Source organism: Triticum urartu, chromosome 1A, assembly GCF_056163025.1.
Source record: "Triticum urartu cultivar PI428250 chromosome 1A, HENAU_Tu73, whole genome shotgun sequence".
In the NCBI taxonomy this organism is placed as follows: Eukaryota; Viridiplantae; Streptophyta; class Magnoliopsida; order Poales; family Poaceae; genus Triticum; species Triticum urartu.
Window position 1 is genome coordinate 315,075,062 of NC_141873.1, and position 18,300 is coordinate 315,093,361.

Here is an 18,300-nt window from a genome sequence, read left to right on the forward strand (position 1 = left end):
GGGTCCCACAAGACTGAGGGGGCGCGCCCTGGGAGGGGGGGGGGGTAGGTGCGCCCCCTGAACTTGTGGCTCCTGGGTAGCCCCCCTCCGGTAGTTCTCTTCGCCAATTTTTTTATATATTCTGGAAATATTTTCTGTAATTTTCAGCTTGGTCCGAGAACTTTTATTTCTGCACAAAAACAACACCATGGCAAATCTGCTGAAAACAACGTCAGTCCGGGTTAGTTCCATTCAAATCATGCAAATTAGTGTCCAAAACAAGAGCAAATGTATTTGGAAAAGTAGATATATTTGGGACGTATCAGTAGGTTTAGCCAGTCCTGACCTACGAGGAGTGCGGGGTCGCTCACTATTAGCAGATTTATGAGGTGCCACAACCTTTCCCTTTTCCCATTCTTTTGGAGGCTAGAGCACAGTTATTTGAATTTTACCGAAACGGCTGATACGTCTCCAACATATCTATAATTTTTGATTGTTCCACGCTATTATATTATCTGTTTTGGATGTTTAATGGGCTTTAATATGCTCTTTTGTATTATTTTTGGGACTAACCTATTAACCGGAGGCCCAGTGCCAATTTCTGATTTTTTTTGCCTATTTTAGAGTTTCGCAGAAAAGGAATACCAAACGGAATGAAACCTCCGGGTGATCTTTCTTGGACCAAAAGCAAATCAGGAGACTTGGAGTTGAAGTCTAGAACGCCTCGAGGTGGCCACGAGGTAGGAGGCCGCACCCAGGGGGTAGGCGCGCCCCCACCCTCGTGGGCCCCTTGTAGCTCCACCGACGTACTTCTTCCGCCTATATATACTCTATTACCCCAGATCGATCACGGAGAGCCACGAAACCACTTTTCCACTTCCGCAACCTTCTGTACCCGTGAGATCCCATCTTGGGGCCTCTTCTGACGATCTGCCGGAGGGGGAATCGATCACGGAGGGCTTCTACATCAACACCATAGCCTCTTCGATGAAGCGTGAGTAGTTTACCACAGACCTTCGGGTCCATAGTTATTAGCTAGATAGCTTCTTCTCTCTCTCTTTGATTCTCAATACAAAGTTCTCCTCGATGTTCTTGGAGATCTATTCAATGTAATTCTTTTTGCGGTGTGTTTTCCGAGATCCTATGAATTATGGGTTAATGATTAAGATTATCTACGAACAATATTGGATTCTTCTCTGAATTCTTATATGCATGATTTGATATCTTTGCAAGTCTCTTCAAATTATCAGTTTGGTTTGGCCTACTAGATTGATCTTTCTTGCAATGGGAGAAGTGCTTAGCTTTGAGTTCAATGTTGCAGTGTCCTTTCCCAGTGACAGTAGGGGCAGCAAGGCACGTATTGTATTGTTGCCATCGAGGATAAAAAGATGGGGTTTATATCATATTGCTTGAGTTTATCCCTCTACATCATGTCATCTTGCCTAATGCATTACTCTGTTCTTATGAACTTAATACTCTAGATGCATGCTGGATAGCGATCGATGTGTGGAGTAATAGTAGTAGATGCTGAATCATTTCGATCTACTTGACAGGGATGTGATGCCTATATTGATGATCATTGCCTTAGATATCTTCATAATTATGCGCTTTTCTATCAATTGCTCGGCAGTAATTTGTTCACCCATCATAATACATGCTATCTTGAGAGAAGACACTAGTGAAACCTATGGCCCTTGGGTCTCTTTCTTATTATATTGCATCTCTTTTATTTGCATCGCATCTCGTTTACTATTTTGCAATCTTTACTTTCCAATCTATACAACAAAAATACCAAAAATATTTATCTTACTATCTTTATCAGATCTCACTTTTGTGAGTGACCGTGAAGGGATTGGCAACCCCTTTATCGCATTGGTTGCAATGTTCTTGATTGTTTGTGCAGGTACTAGGTGACTTGTGCGTTGTCTCCTACTGGATTGATACCTTGGTTCTCAAAAACGGAGGGAAATACTTATACTACTTTGCTGCATCACCCTTTCCTCTTCAAGGGAAAACCAACGCATGCTCAAGAGATAGCAAGAAGGATTTCTGGTGCCGTTGCCTGGGAGATATATGCCAAGTTAAGACATACCAAGTACCCACCATAAACTCTTCTCCCTCGCATTACATTATTTGCCATTCGCCTCTCGTTTTCCTCTCCCCCACTTCACTAAGATTTGCCCTTTTCTTTCGCCGTTCTTACGTTCGATCTTGTGTTACCATGTGCTTTCTCTTTGCTTGCATCTTTGCTTGCTAAAAGTTCATGGATCCCCATCCACTTGCTAATATTTTTAAAGGATCCAATTATGATGAACCAATTGCTAGTGACTTGAGTGCACTAGATTAACTTTATGGAGTTTTGATTGAAATCTGTGAATCTGGAAATTGTGTTGAAGTGCTTTATAAAGTGATTCACGATAGATCTTTGAAAAAAAAGCATGATTGCAATGATGTTACTATAAATTCTATTAATGTTAATTGTGCTAATAATATGCAAAATCCTAAGCTTGGGGGTGCTAATTTTGCTATGTCTACTACTTGTTGCAATGATCATGATTGGGGTGATTCTTCTTATGATCTTGAATTTTTTTAAGCCCCATGATGAATTTGAGATTGATAATAATGTTTGCAATAATACTGAAAGTGGGTTTGGAAGAGTGTTAACTCTAAATCCCACATATTTGGATAATTTTCAATCTTATAAAGTTTTTGATAAAAGTGGGTTCGGAGAGGTCATGACTTTATTTTATGACAATCCCACTATTTTCGGAAGAGTGTCAACTTTGCATGCGTGTGGATCATGAAGAGAAAATTTTATGTGATAGTTATATTGTTGAAATTGATTTTGATCCTACATGTAATTATTATGAGAGAGGAAAATATGGTTGTAGAAATTTTCATGTTACAAAATTACCTCTCGTTAGGTTGAGATTGGTATTGTTTCTGTCTTCTTCCTTGCATATGGCGGTTTTTGCTTGTCTTGATAATCTGTTTGCTTATGAAATCCTTATGCATAGGAAGCATGTTAGATTTAAACTTGTTTGTCATATGTTTTATGATGCTCTCTTTGTGCTTCAATTCTAGTCTTTCATGTGAGCATCATTGAAATCTCAATGCCTAGCTAGGGGCGCTAAACGATAGCGCTTGTTGGGAGGCAACCCAATTTTCTTTTTGTTCTTTGCTTTTGTTCCTGTCTAGTAATAAATAATTCATCTAGCCTCTATTATGATTGTGTTTTTATGTTTTAATTAGTGTTTGTGCCAAGTGAAGCCTTTAGGATCTTCTTGGGTGATTGTTGTTTGATCTTGCTGATAAAAAACAGAAAGTATGTGCTCACAAAAAGAATTTTCGTTTTTTACCAGAGAGCGATAAAATACTAGTTCCAATTGTAGTATATAATATACAAATTATCCTGGTCGTCCTAATTTTTCAGAATTGTTGGAGTTATAGAAGTATTCGAAACCTCCAGATTGCTTCAGACTATTCTGTTTGTGAGATTCTGTTTTTCGTGTGTTGTTTACTTATTTTGATGAATCTATGGCTAGTATCGGGGGGTATGAACCATAGGGAAGTTGGAATACAATAGGTTTAACACCAATATAAATAAATAATGAGTTCATTACAGTACCTTAAAGTGGTGGTTTATTTTCTTATACTAACGGAGCTCATGAGATTTTTTGTTGAAGTTTTGTGTTGTGAAGTTTTCCAGTTTTTGGGTAAATATTTGATGGATTTTGGAATAAGGAGTGGCAAGAGCCTAAGCTTCGGGATACCTAAGGTAAAATTCAAGGACAACCAAAAGCCTAAGCTTGGGGATGCCCTTAAGGCATCCCCTCTTTCGTCTTCGTCTATTGGTAACTTTACTTGAGGCTATATTTTTATTCACCACATGATATGTGTTTTTCTTCGAGCGTCTTGTATAATTTGAGTCTTTGATTTTTAGTTTACCACAATCATCCTTGATGTACTCACCTTTTGGGAGAGACGGGCATGAATCGGAATTTATTATAATACTCTATGTGCTTCACTTATATTTTTTGAGCTAGATAATTTTGCTCTAGTGCTTCACTTATATCTTTTTAGAGCACAGTGGTGATTATACTTTATAGAAATTATTGATCTCTTATGCTTCACTTATATTATTTTGAGAGTCTTTTAGAACATCATGGTAATTTTCTTTGGCTATAAAATTAGTCCTAATATGATGGGCATCCAAGATGGGTATAATAAAAACTTTCATATAAAGTGCGTTGAATACTATGAGAAGTTTGATTCTTTATGATTGTTTCGAGATATGAAGATGGTGATATTAGAGTCATGCTAGTTGAGTAGTTGTGAATTTGAGAGATAATTGTGTTAAATTTTGTGATTCTCGTAGCATGCACGTATGGTGAACCGTTATGTGATGAAGTCGGAGCATGATTTATTTTTTGATTGTCTTCCTTATGAGTGGAGGTCTGGGACGAGCGATGGTCTTTTCCTACCAATATATCCCCCTAGGAGCCTGCATGTAGTACTTTGTTTCGATAACTAATAGATTTTTACAATAAGTATGTGAGTTATTTATGACTAATGTTGAGTTCATGGATTATACGGACTCTCACCCTTCCACCGTTGCTAGCCTCTCTAGTACCGCGCAACTTTCACCGGTACCATAAAACCACCATTTACCTTCCTCAAAACAGTCACCATACCTACCGATTATGGCATTTCCATAGACATTCCGAGATATATTGCCATGCAACTTTCCACCGTTCCGTTTATTATGACACGCTCCATCATTGTCATATTGCTTTGCTTGATCATGTAGTTGACATCGTATTTGTGGTAAAGCCACCATTCATAATTATTCATACATGTCACTCTTGATTCGTCGCACATCCCGGTATACCGCCGGAGGCATTCACATAGAGTCATATTTTGTTCTAAATATCGAGTTGTAATTCTTGAGTTATAATAAGTAAATAAAAGTGTGATGATCATCATTATTAGAGCATTGTCCCAGTGAGGAAAGGATGATGGAGACTATGATTCCCCCACAAGTCGGGATGAGACTCCGGGCGAAAAATAAAAAAAGAGATAAAGAGGTCATAAAAAAAGAGAAAAGGCCCAAATAAAAAATAAGAGAAAACGAGGGAAGGGACAATGCTACTATCCTTTTTCCACACTTGTGCTTCAAAGTAGGACCATGATCTTCATGATAGAGAGTCTCATATGTTGTCACTTTCATATACTAGTGGGAATCTTTCTTTATAAAACCTGTCTTGTATATTCCAATGACGGGCTTCCTCAAAATGCCCTAGGTCTTCGTGAGCAAGCGAGCTGGATGCACGCCCACTTTGTTTCTTTTTGAGCTTTCATACACTTATAGCTCTAGTGCATCCATTGCATGGCAATCCCTACTCACTCACATTGATATCTATTGATGGACATCTCCATAGCCATCGATACGCCTAGTTGATGTGAGACTATCTTCTCCTTTTTGTCTTCTCCATAACCACCATTCTATTCCACCTATAATGCCATGTCCATGGCAAACGCTCATGTATTGCGTGAAGATTGAAAAAGTTTGAGAACATCAAAAGTATGAAACAATTGCTTGCTTTGTCATCGGGGTTGTGCATGATTTAAATATTTTGTGTGATGAAGATAGAGCATAGCCAGACTATATGATTTTGTAGGGATAACTTTCTTTGGCCATATTATTTTGAGATGACATGACTGCTTTATTAGTATGCTTTTAGTATTATTATTTTTATGTCAATATTAAACTTTTGTTTCGAATCTTTCGGATCTAAACATTCATGCCACAATAAAGAAAATTACATTGATAATTATGTTAGGTAGCATTCCACATCAAAAATTCTGTTTTTATCATTTACCTACTCGAGGACGAGCAGGAATTAAGCTTGGGGATGCTTGGTACGTCTCCAACGTATCTATAATTTTTGGTTGTTCCATGCTATTATATTATCTGTTTTGGATGTTTTATATGCATTAATATGCTATTTTTATTATTATTTTTGGGATTCACCTATTAACCTAGAGCCCAGTGCTAGTTCCTATTTTTTCCTTGTTTTTGAGTTTCGTAGAAAAGGAATACCAAATGGAGTCCAAACGGAATAAAACCTTTGCGGTGATTTTTCTTGGACCAGAAGACAACCAGGAGTCTTGGAGATGAAGTCGGAGAAGCCACGAGGCGGCCACAAGGATGGATGACGCGCCTAGGGGGGTAGGGCGCGCCCCGCACCCTTGTGGACCCTCTTAAACTCCTTGATGGAGGGCATGCCTAGGGGGTAGATGGCTTCTTCTCTCTCTCTTTGATTCTCAATACAAAGTTCTCCTCGATGTTCTTTGAGATCTATTCAATGTAATTCTTTTGCGGTGTGTTTGCCAAGATCCGATGAATTGTGGGTTGATGATTAAGATTATCTATGAACAATATTGGATTCTTCTCCGAATTCTTATATGCATGATATGATATCTTTGCAAGTCTGTTCAAATTATCAGTTTGGTTTGGCCTACTAGATTGATCTTTCTTGCAATGGGAGAAGTGCTTAGCTTTGGGTTCAATCTTGCAGTGTCCTTTCCTAGTGACAGCAGGGGCAGCAAGGCACATATTGTATTGTTGCCATCGAGGATAAAAAGATGGGGTTTATATCATATTGCTTGAGTTTATCCCTCTACATCATGTCATCTTCCCTAATGCGTTACTCTGTTCTTATGAACTTAATACTCTAGATGCATGCTGGATAGTGGTCGATGTGTGGAGTAATAGTAGTAGATGCATAATCGTTTCGATCTACTTGACACGGACATGATGCCTATATTCATGAACATTGCCTTAGATATCTTCATAATTATGCGCTTTCTATCAATTGCTCGACAGTAATTTGTTCACCCATCGTAATACATGCTATCTTGAGAGAAGACACTAGTGAAACATATGGCCCCCGGGTCTCTTTCTTATTATATTGCATCTCTTTTATTTGCATCGCATCTCGTTTACTATTTTACAATCTTTACTTTACAATCTTTACAACAAAAATACCAAAAATATTTATCTTACTATCTTTATCAGATCTCACTTTTGCGAGTGACCGTGAAGGGATTGACAACCCCTTTATCGCGTTGGTTGCAAGGTTCTTGATTGTTTGTGCAGGTACTAGGTGACTTGTGCGTTGTCTCCTACTGGATTGATACCTTGGTTCTCAAAAACTGAGGGAAATACTTACGCTACTTTGCTGCATCACCCTTTCCTCTTCAAGGGAAAACCAACGCATGCTCAAGAGGTAGCAAGAAGGATTTCTGGCGCCGTTGTCTGGGAGATCTATGCCAAGTCAAGACATACCAAGTACCCACCATAAACTCTTCTCCCTCGCATTACATTATTTGCCATTCGCCTCTGGTTCAATCTTATGAAGTTTTGATAAAAGTGGGTTCGGAGAGGTCATGACTTTATTTTATGATAATCCCACTATTTCGGAAGAGTGTCAACTTCGCATGCATGTGGATCATGAAGAATAAATGTTTCTACCACCTTTGGATAGCGAAATCCACACAAATGATGTACTTTTGTACCTTGCAGGATGCTAGTTTCCATTCTAACTTCGAGCCGAAAGGCAAGCGCTGGATCAACCCTACAGTTAGGGAAGACAATAATTCAGTCAAGCAGGCAACACTTCACTCGCCCATTGTCAAATACTAGGCATGTTATTGAGTTAGATCACACATTTCAAGGGGTTCAAGGCTTACCCAGCCAAAATCCATGAGTCCTCTGCTGCTCCTGTTTCGATCCAATCCCCCCCCCCCCACAGTCGAAGGGACAGAGGTTGGTGACCCTCGACATTGCCCAAGCCTATGCAGCTCAATTTGCTGCCACAGTTCCACCCTCTAGATTCCCTCGAGCATGTACAAGCCTGGAGCACGGAACGCGGCAGATCAGTGCACCATGGGTGATGGCTCCTATTGATTGCATGCTAGATAGGCGATGGTGGTGGGATCGATGGGTAGGGGTTTGTGTGGGGGGGCATGCGATGCATCCTTTCTTTAGTCTCCCCGCCGGCTATCGGCGGCGGGTGCTCCGGCGGTGGCGACGGTTGTGTGGAGAATGGCTCAGGTACGGGCTATTTGAAATGTGGTGAGAGAGAGAGAGATGTCCACCTGCCTAGGCCCCATGTGCATTAAGTTACCTACGCCCCACCTGTCAGGATATCAGGCATCCCCACTAGTTAGGAGGAGATACACAGAAACAACTAGTTGGGAGGTAACTGTCAAACGGTTTGACTGGACGGTAGTGCAACGTTCAGGCTTATGTGAGATAGTGGTGGAGGGGTGAAACATCTCCAACGTATCTATAATTTATGAAGTATTCATGCCATGTTTACAAAATTTTATATGGTTTTGGTATGGTTTGCATGGAACTAATCCAGACTAACGCTGTTTTTAGCACAACTACCGTGGTGTTGTTTTTTGTGCAGAAATGAAAATTCTCCAAATGAGCTGAAACTTTTTGACAATTTTTTGAAACAAAAGAGGCACTAGAAGCTTTGTGGGAGGGCCAGAAGATCCACGAGGAGGGCACAACCCACCAGGGAGCGCCTGGAGCCCAACCCGTGTGCATGTGGGTCGTGCTCACCTCAAGGCCCATCTAAGCGTGAAACTGACGCAGAAAAATCCTATAAATAGAGAAAACCCCAGAAATAACCCTAGATCAGAAGTTCCACCACTGTAGTCCTCTGTAGCCACGAAAAACCAATCTTGACCCCCTTCTAGCATCCTGTCGGAGGGGGGAATCATCACCGGTGGCCATCTTCATCATCTCGGCAGTCCACCATGACGAGGAGGGAGTAGTCCACCCTCGAGGCTGAGGGTTTGTACTAGTAGCTATGTGTTTAATCTCTCTCTCTCTTGATGGCATGATATTCATGTATCGCAAGCTTTGTTAATATAGTTGGATCATATGGTGTCTCTCCCTCTCTATCTTGTTGTGATGAATTGAGTTTTCCCTTTGTGATTTCGTTTTATCGGATTGAATATTTTATGGATTTGAGAGCACTTGATATATTTCTTGCATATGAATACTTGTGGTGACAATGGGGTATTATATTGATTCACTTGATATTTGGCACACAACTCATGGATTCCCGAGGTGACATTGGGGTAATCAATGCATAGGGGTTGATGCATGTTTTCGTCCTTGTTTCTCCGGTAGAAATCTTGGGGCACTCTTTGAGGTTCTTTGTGTTGGATTGAGTATTATGAATCTAATTTTTTTATGCGTATCATACAATTAACTCATGGATACTTGTGGTGACATTGGTGTATGTAGGTGACATCAGAGTTGGTTGATGCGTATCATATGGTGTTATTTTAGTATGAACTCTTGGACAGATCAATCGGAAAGGATAACTTGGTGTTATTTTAGTACGAACTCTTGAATAGATCGATCAAAAAGAATAACTTTAAGGTGGTTTCATACCCTACAAACAATTTCTTCTTATGTTCTCTGCTAGATAAGAACTTTGGAGTGATTCTTCGTTGCACGTTGAGGGATGGTTATGTGATTCAATTATATTAGCATTGTTGGGAGATTGCACTAGCGAAAGTACGGACCCTAGGCCTCATTTTCAAGCATTGCATTACCGTTTGTGCTCACTTTTGTTACTTGCTACCTTGCTGTTTTTTTATTGTTACCATTACAAAAATCAACATCTACTATCCATATTACACTTGTATCACCATCTCTTCACCGAACTAGTGCACCTATACAAATTACCATTGTATTTCATGTGTTGGGGACACAAGAGACTCTTTGTTATTTGGTTGCAGGGTTGTTTTAGAGAGACCATCTTCATCCTACGTCTCCCACAGATTGATAAACCTTAGGTCATCCACTTGAGGGGAAAATGCTACTGTCCTACAAAACTTTGCGCTTGGAGGCCCAACACGAGTCTACAAGAACAAGTTGGTAGTAGACATCAAGCTCTTTTCTGGCGCCGTTGCCGGGGAGGTGAGTGCTTGAAGATATCTTTAGATCTTGGAATTGAATCTTTTAGTTTCTTGTGTTATCACTAGTTTAGTTTGTAAAAGAAAACTACAAAAAATGGAATTGAGGTGGCCTCATATTATTCTTCTTTATCATGTCTTTGTTGAAAACGATGGAAAGGAAAATTGTGCTCATTTTATAGAAGAACACTTCAATAAAATGTTTGACAAAAAAATCTTTGAATGATAAGCATGATTGCAATGTTGTTAGTATGAATTCTTTGAATATCCATGATGCTAATGATATGCAAAGCCATAAGCTTGGGGATGCTATATTCGGTGAAGATGATATTTTTAGTCCCCCAAGTTTTGATGATAATATTTACTATGATGAAAGCATGCCTCCTATTTATGATGATTATATTGATGAAAGTGGGTTTGGAAGAGTGTCAACTCTAGGTACTAATGATCCCACTATTTTGGAGGGTGTTCAATCTTATTCTCATAATTATGGAAGTGGATTTGGAGAGGTCATAACTTTAGTTAGTGATGAATCCACTATTTTGGAAGAGGTTGCAATTGATTATGACAACAAAGTTGCTATCTGTGGTCATTATTGTGATGACATGTATGTTATAAAAAATAATGATATCCATGAAACTTGTCATGATGATTTTAATTTTCAATCCCATGATAGTTATTTTGTTGAGTTTGCTCCCACCACTATTATGGATGAGAAAAAAATTGCTTATGTGGAGAGTAATAAAATTTCTATGCGTCTGGATCATAAAAATAATACTTTATGTGATTGTTATATTGTTGAATTCATTCATGATTCTATTGAGAATTATTATGAGGGAGGAACTTATGCTTGTAGGAATTGCAATAATATCAAGTTTCCTCTCTATATGTTGAAAATCTTGAAGTTTTGCTTGTTTTGCCTTCCTATGCTAGCTGATTCTTGCTCCCATAAATTATTTCCTCACAAAATCCATATGCATAGGAAGTGTGTTAGGATTAAATGTGCTTGTAATATGCTTCATGATGCTCTAGTTATGTTTCAATTCCTATCATTTACGTGAGCATCATTGAAATCATCATGCCTAGCTAAAAATGCATTAAAGAAAAGCGCTTGTTGGGAGACAACCCAACATTTACCCCTACTGTTTTTGTGAGTTCACACGATTAAGATACTGTACTAATCATGTTGTATAGCTTTTGTTTCAATAAAGTGCCAAGTAAAGCCTTTGGGATAGTGTGGATGATAGTTGACTTGATTCTGTGCAAAAACAGAAAATTTTGCACTAAGTCCAGGAATTTTAACAATTCACCGGAATGTGATTTTGATCTGAATTTTTTACATATTATTGACATAAAAATTTCCTACATTTTCCTAAATTTTCAAATTTTTTGGAGTAGCAGAAGTATGGTTAAAGTTCATATTACTACAGACTGTTCCATTTTGGGCAGATTCTGTTTTCAATGCATAGTTTGCTTGGTTTCTAGTTTCTATGGCTTATATTGCTCAATATAAATTGTGGAAATGATAAGTTATAGTAGGAATTGTGTGAGAACAATTATGAATCTTGTCTTTGACAGTACCAAAGTGAATGATTTGTCTTTATCATACTAACCTATCTCACAAAGTTCCGTTAAGTTTTGTGTGATTGAAGTTTTGAACTTTTGGGTGAGATAACGATATGAAGAGAATATGGAGTGAAAATAACCTAATCTTGGGGATTCCCAAGGCACCCCCAAGGTAATATTCAAGGAAGATCCAAGCAACTAAGCTTGGGGATGCCCCGGAAGGCATCCCCTCTTTCGTCCCCAACATTATCGGTAACCTCACTTGGAGCTGTGTTTTCATTCGTCACATCATATGTGTTTTGCTTTGAGCGTTACTTTATTTTATTAGTATTTTCTTATGTTATTTAGAGTAACGTTTTGCATCTTTTACTTCAATAAATATTTCAAGTATAGCCTTTGCCATGCATATTTTGCAAGTATATGAGTTGGTGTTTCAAAACAAAAAGTTTATCGTTGTTGCAAAAATTCTCTGGAAAAATCATAATGTGATAAAGGGTTGATATTTTTTGCAAGATAAGCTATGATAAAATTTATACAGTGTGTTAAATTTTCAGAATTTTTGGAGTTAAATAAGTATTGATCTTCTTGCATCCTTTATAGACTATCCTATTTTGGCAGATTGCTGTTATGTTTGCTTGTGTAATGATTATATTTGAGGATAGGAGTACTAAATATGCAGTGGCATTTAGTATGCAATGTTAAATAATAATATTAGCGACTTTCTATAGTAGATAATGTTGGGGAATGTAGCATGCAATTTCAAAAAAATCATACGCTCATGCAAGATCTATCTAGGAGATGCATAGCAACGAGAGGGGGAGAGTGTGTCCACGTACCCTCGTAGACCGAAAGCGGAAGCATTGGGTTAACGTGCTTGATGTAGTCGAACGTCTTCGCGATCCAACCGATCAAGTACCGAATGTACGGCACCTCCGAGTTTAGCACACGTTCAGCTCGATGATGTCCCTCGAACTCTTGATCCAACAGAGGGTCGAGGGAGAGTTTCGTCAGCACGATGGCGTGGTGATGGTGATGGCGATGTGATCCACGCAGGGCTTCTCCTAAGCACTACGACGCTATGACCGGAGGAGTAAACTGTGGAGGGGCACCGCACACGGCTAAGAGAAAAATTGATGTGCTATGGGGTGCCACTGCCCCCGTATATAAAGGAGGAGAGGAGGAGGCCGGCCATAAGGGGGCGTGCCATGGGGGGAGTCCTACTAGGACTCCACTCCTAGTAGGATTCACCCCCTCCCCCTTTTCCTTTCTCATCGGAGGGGAAAAGGAAGGCGAGGGAGATGGAGAGGAAAAGGAGGGCGGCGCCCCCTCCCCTAGTCCAATTCGGACTCCCATGGGGGGCGCGGTGTAGGATCAAAAGTATGTCTAGAGGGGGGCATGATTAGACTACTTGACCAAATAAAAATCTAGCCTTTTCCCAATTTTAAGTCTTGGCAGATTTTAACAACTTAGCACTAGTCAAGCGATCAACCTACACATTTAAGTCTAAGAGTATAGTAGCGGAATGTAAAACATTGCACATGAAGGTAAAGGGAGGAGTTTGGAGGGAGCAAACGCAATGTAGACACTGAGATTTTTGGCGTGGTTCCGATAGGTGGTGCTATCGTGCATCCACGTTGATGGAGACTTCAACCCACGAAGGGTAACGGTTGCGCGAGTCTACGGAGGGCTCCACCCACGAAGGGTCCATGAAGAAGCAACCTTGTCTATCCCACCATGGCCATCACACACGATGGACTTGCCTCACTAGGGTAGATCTTCACGAAGTAGGCGATCTCCTTGCCCGTAAAAACTCCTTGATTCAACTCCACAATCTTGTCGGAGGCTCCCAAGTGACACCTAACCAATCTAGGAGACACCACTCTCCAAAAGGTAATAGACGGTGTGTTGATGATGGACTCCTTGCTCTTGTGCTTCAAATGATAGTCTCCCCAACACTCAACTCTCTCTCACTGATTTGGATTTGGTGGAAAGTAGATTTGATTGGAAAGCAACTTGGAGAAGGCTAGAGATCAAGATTCATATGGTTGGAATGGAATATCTTGGTCTCAACACATGAGTAGGTGGTTCTCTCTCAGAAAATGAATGTTGGAAGTGCAGGCATGTTCTGATGGCTCTCTCCACGAATGAAGAGTGGGTGGAGGGGTATGTATAGCCTCCACACAAAATATAACCGTTACACAGAAATCACCAAACTCGGTGGGACCGAATAATGAAACTCAGTCGGACCGATTTAGTTCAATATGTGAACGTTAGGATTTTCGATGGGACCGACATGTCAACTCGGTGGGACCGATTTCATTAGGGTTAGGGCATAACGTAATCTTGGTGAGACCGATTACACAAACTCGGTGGGACCGATTTTGGTAATAAGCTAACCAGAGAGTTGGTCAGGCAAACTCGGTGGGACCACTTCGCTCATGTCGGTGAGACCGAAACGTTACGAAGGGGAAACAGAGAGTTTGCATTGCGAACTTGGTGGGACCGATCGCTCGTCATAGTTGGACCGAAACGTTAAGAAGTGAAACAGAGAGTTTGCAATCCCATCTCGATGAGACCGAGATCCCTATCGGTAAGACCGAAGTGACTAGGGTTTGTGGCAGTGGCTATGTCTAGTGAACTCGGTGGCGCCGGATAGAATGTTTCGGTGGGGCTGAGTTTGACTTTTGGTTTGGGACATATGTGGATATGAGAAAGTAGTTGAGGGTTTTGGGAGCATATCACTAAGCATTTTGAGCAAGCAACCTGTTGGGGATATTACTATTGAATATAAACCGGCCATGAGGGGCTGGGTTATGCCCATAGTGAGTTAGTCATGTTTGAAACCCATGAAGACAAGAAGTATGGCGCTTTACAGAGGAGATATAACATGAAGGCCCAGGGCCCGAAGGTGGATTAGGGCCCGTAGACATAAACTGCCATATGATATGTAACTTATGTTGTAAGGTTAGGAAAAGTAGAAACCAAGACGGGCACGTGTATGAGCCGGCCTCGGGATTCTATAAACCGCCGGGCGTTAACCTGTGTATATAAAGGGATGACCCGACGGCGGTTTAGGGACAACAAACAATAACTGGAGAGCCTGGCAAAGCGGATTCGCTCCCTGGTCATCAAAACCCTAGCATTTCCATCACAACTGGAGTAGGCTTTTACCTTCATCGTAAGGGGCCGAACCAGTATAATTCCTTGCGTCCCTTGTCCGCTTTAACCCCTTTAAGCTAACCCATCGCGATGGCTCCTCGACTAAGTCCTTTCACGAGGATATCTGCCGTGACAAAACCACGACAGTTGGCGCCCACTGTGGGGCTATCGCATGATGGTTTCGAGTTCTTGAAGGGCAGCTTCGAAGGAATCAAGGGATACGCTGTGGGCCTGATGACCAAGAGTCGTCGCGGCAAGCTCTACATCGACGACGCAGGGTGGGGCCCCGAGGCCGGCTCGATTGAGTAGGGTACCGGGTCCCCTTAGGCAGAATACACGTCTTCATTGGCAAGATTGGGGAACCAGGCCCTGGGCCGGACATCTGCACCGACATCGTCGAGATGGCTCAGCATGTGAGACCTGCCCGAGTTCAGCATGCCATAAAACATGCCTTCATGGGAGTCATCCATGGAGCGGAATCTGAGGATAGATCGATATCTGGTGGTGAAACCGTCGTTTACTCTGATGACGAGTCTTCAATCGGAGAGACCGAGTCGCTGTATCAGCTGCATGATGGCCGGATTAGTGGCGGTTCCGGTGGTGATGGTATTCCGGACCTCTCTAATCCGCCGAGTCGAGTTGTGATCTTTATGGCTGGTACACAGTCAGTGTAGCATCTTCTACCGCAGCGGCAATGATTTCCGGTTCAGTAGCTGCAACACCCGCTGGGGCAGGAGGCTCCGCGCCAGCGCCGGTTCAGGTTTTGTCCGATTTATTCGACACTTTGGCAACGTTGCTGGCGGCTGAGGTTAATGCGGCAAATCAGGATCAGCATAACACGGAGATTGCAAAGGTGAAGGATCAGATAGCTCAAGCTAAGGTAGATTTGGTAGCAGAGAACACCAGGATGGCCGCAGAGCGGGCCGAGTTAGAGGCATAGGCTTATCGGCTTATGCTGGATCAGAGTGCATTAGATGATGTCATGAGGAGAAGGTACCGGTCTCACCTACCTCTGGTTTACGAGGGAAGGAATCTCTTCAACACGCCAGGAGTAGGAACCAACAACCAGCTAGTGGTAACCGGATGGAGGCACCTGGAACGGGGGCACCGGTTCCGCCGCGCACAACGGATCCGCCTCGTTAGAACAATGTCCCATCACAGCACGTCTCAACACCTCCGGGTCATTACTCTAACCCGTTGGATAACATCATCGCCGCCGCTTCATGGTTGGCAGCTCTCCCGTTCGAAAGTGAGTCTCCAGTAGCAGTGGAAACACGACGGGCTAGAGAGCTCCTTCAGACAGCTTTGACCCAACAGTAGGCTTATTCCTACAGTCGCGGGAGGATTCATTCAACCCCCTGCCCAAGTTGGAGCTACAGCAGGCATATTGAAGAACCGGTTGTATCAAACAGTGCGCGAAACCGTAACCCGCCGCGAGGGCATAACCCGGCGGGTGGCGGTGCTAATGCCCAGGATGTGGTGGATCACGGTCGAGCACGTCGAGAAGCCGAGTTAGCATCACAATACGTGGCTCATCAGCTTACTCCGGTCCGTCCGACCACTTCAGTGGAGCCAGGTGTGGTTTTCAGCTCTTTGGGGGTGCCGTGTCTCACCCCGGCCTTACGTAATGTGCGGCTGCCCAAGGATTTCAAGGGTCCTCGTAAGGTGCCCAATTACATTGCCGATTTACCCCCCGAATCATGGGTCGAGAGCTATGAGATGGCGATGGAGATGCTGGATGTGGATGATGCGGCATGTGCCAAGTACTTCACCATGATGTTGGAAGGAACAACTCGTACCTGGCTGAAAAGTTTACCAGCTAACTCCATTGGATCATGGGCTGAGTTAAAAAGACGGTTTATCCAGAATTTCAAAGATACATGTAAACAGCCCATGTCCATTGTGGACCTAGCCACCTGTGTTCAAGAGGACGGGGAGTCTACAACCCATTGGGTAAAGCGAGTCTCAGCTATTTTGCATTCATCAGACCGCATCAATGCAGATACATCAATCTTGACGTTGGAAGGCAATTGCCGGTTTACGCCTTTGAAACTGAAGTTGGGAAGGCTCAAGCATCACTGCAATGACATGGCAACGCTTATGGCAGCTCTGGTTAAGTATGCCGATTCAGATAGTACCAAGGACCCTAAGTGTGAGGATGAAAAGCCAGGGAAGGGAAAGAAGAATGGCAGTGCCAAGGGGCAGCAGCATAACCCGGCGGGTCATGGGAACAACGGTCAGTGCAAGGCGGATAATAGCTTGGACTTTGTGGCTAACACCAACACTCAGGATAATGGTCAGCGCCGTAAGGGTAAACTGCCCCAGCGGGGTGGAGGTTCAGGTCCCAATCTCGAGCGCATGTTAAACCAGCCTTGACCAAAGCACGGGTCGAAAGAAAGGTCAGCTACGCACCTTCGGAAGGATTGCTTCATTATGCGGGAATTTAAAAATTCGAATCTTTTTCAGTATGACCATGGACCGCCCGGCAGTTTAGGGGGCGGTTTCCATGGGCCGGGTTATGGTGGTGGCAGCTCCGGTTCAGGATTTCAAGGCAACCAAAGAGGACCTGGAAATCAAGGCAGTCAGGGTAACCAGGGTGGCTATAATCATCAGGGGAATCAGCAGCAACAACAATCGGGTTATCAGAGTAATCCAAAGCAACTGAATAGTGGACAGCACCATGTGTTCACCACTAGTTTCTGTAAGCGTGATCAGAAGTTTCATAAAAGGGCAGTAAACTCCATTGAACCGGTAGTGCCCCGTAATTTGCGCTGGTCTGAACAGCCCATTTTGTGGAGTCGAGAGGATCATCCACCCCGGGTTGATAATCCGGGTCATCTGGCCTTAGTGGTGGCACCTCAGGTTGGGGGTATAAGTTCACCAAGGTGCTCATGGATGGAGGGAGCAGTATTAATATCCTTTACTATGAAACTTTCCATCGCATGGGGTTCACAGATAAAAATCTTAAACCATCAAACACCGTTTTTCATGGTGTGGTGCCTGGTAAATCAGCGTACCCAGTTGGCAAGATAGCTCTAGAGGTTGCTTTTGGAGATGATCATGATTCAAGATCAGAGACATTGACTTTTGAAGTGGTGAAAATCAAGAGTCCATATCATGCTCTGTTTGGATGGCCGGATTATGTTAAGTTCATGGCAAGGCCCTGTTATGTTTATCTACATCTTAAGATGCCAGGTCATAAAGGGACAATCACAGTACATGGGAGCAGGAAGATTGCTTTGGAATGTGAGGAAGGTGATGCGGCTTATGCTGAGTCGGTTTGTGCAATGGAGGAGCTCAAGTTCTATAAGGACAATGTTGATCCGGCAGATATGACTTCTCTGAAAAAGCCAACTACAGAGCATGATCCGGCTTTGAAGTTTAAATTGGCCGAGGAGACTAAGTTGGTTGACTTCGTTCCTGGCGATTCATCCAGGCAGTTCAGCATCAGTGCTAACCTGGATCCGAAATAGGAAGACGCGCTCATCGAGTTCATCCGTGAGAACCGGGACATCTTTGCATGGAAACCTTCTGATATGCCAGGTGTACCAACGGAATTCGCTGAGCACACTCTTAATATAGATCCTA

The 18,300-nt window shown here is 42.4% G+C and overlaps 1 protein-coding gene across 1 annotated transcript in view; it reads left to right on the forward strand.

Moving 5' to 3' along the window:
• LOC147991024 (uncharacterized) overlaps positions 1-15,652 on the forward strand; it is a 76,551-nt gene extending 60,899 nt beyond the window's left edge. The window contains exon 2 of the mRNA XM_087538492.1: positions 15,402-15,652. Within this exon, the coding sequence (XP_087394618.1) occupies positions 15,402-15,652 (251 nt within the window). The remainder of the gene's footprint in view (positions 1-15,401) is intronic.
• Positions 15,653-18,300: the final 2,648 nt, after the last annotated feature.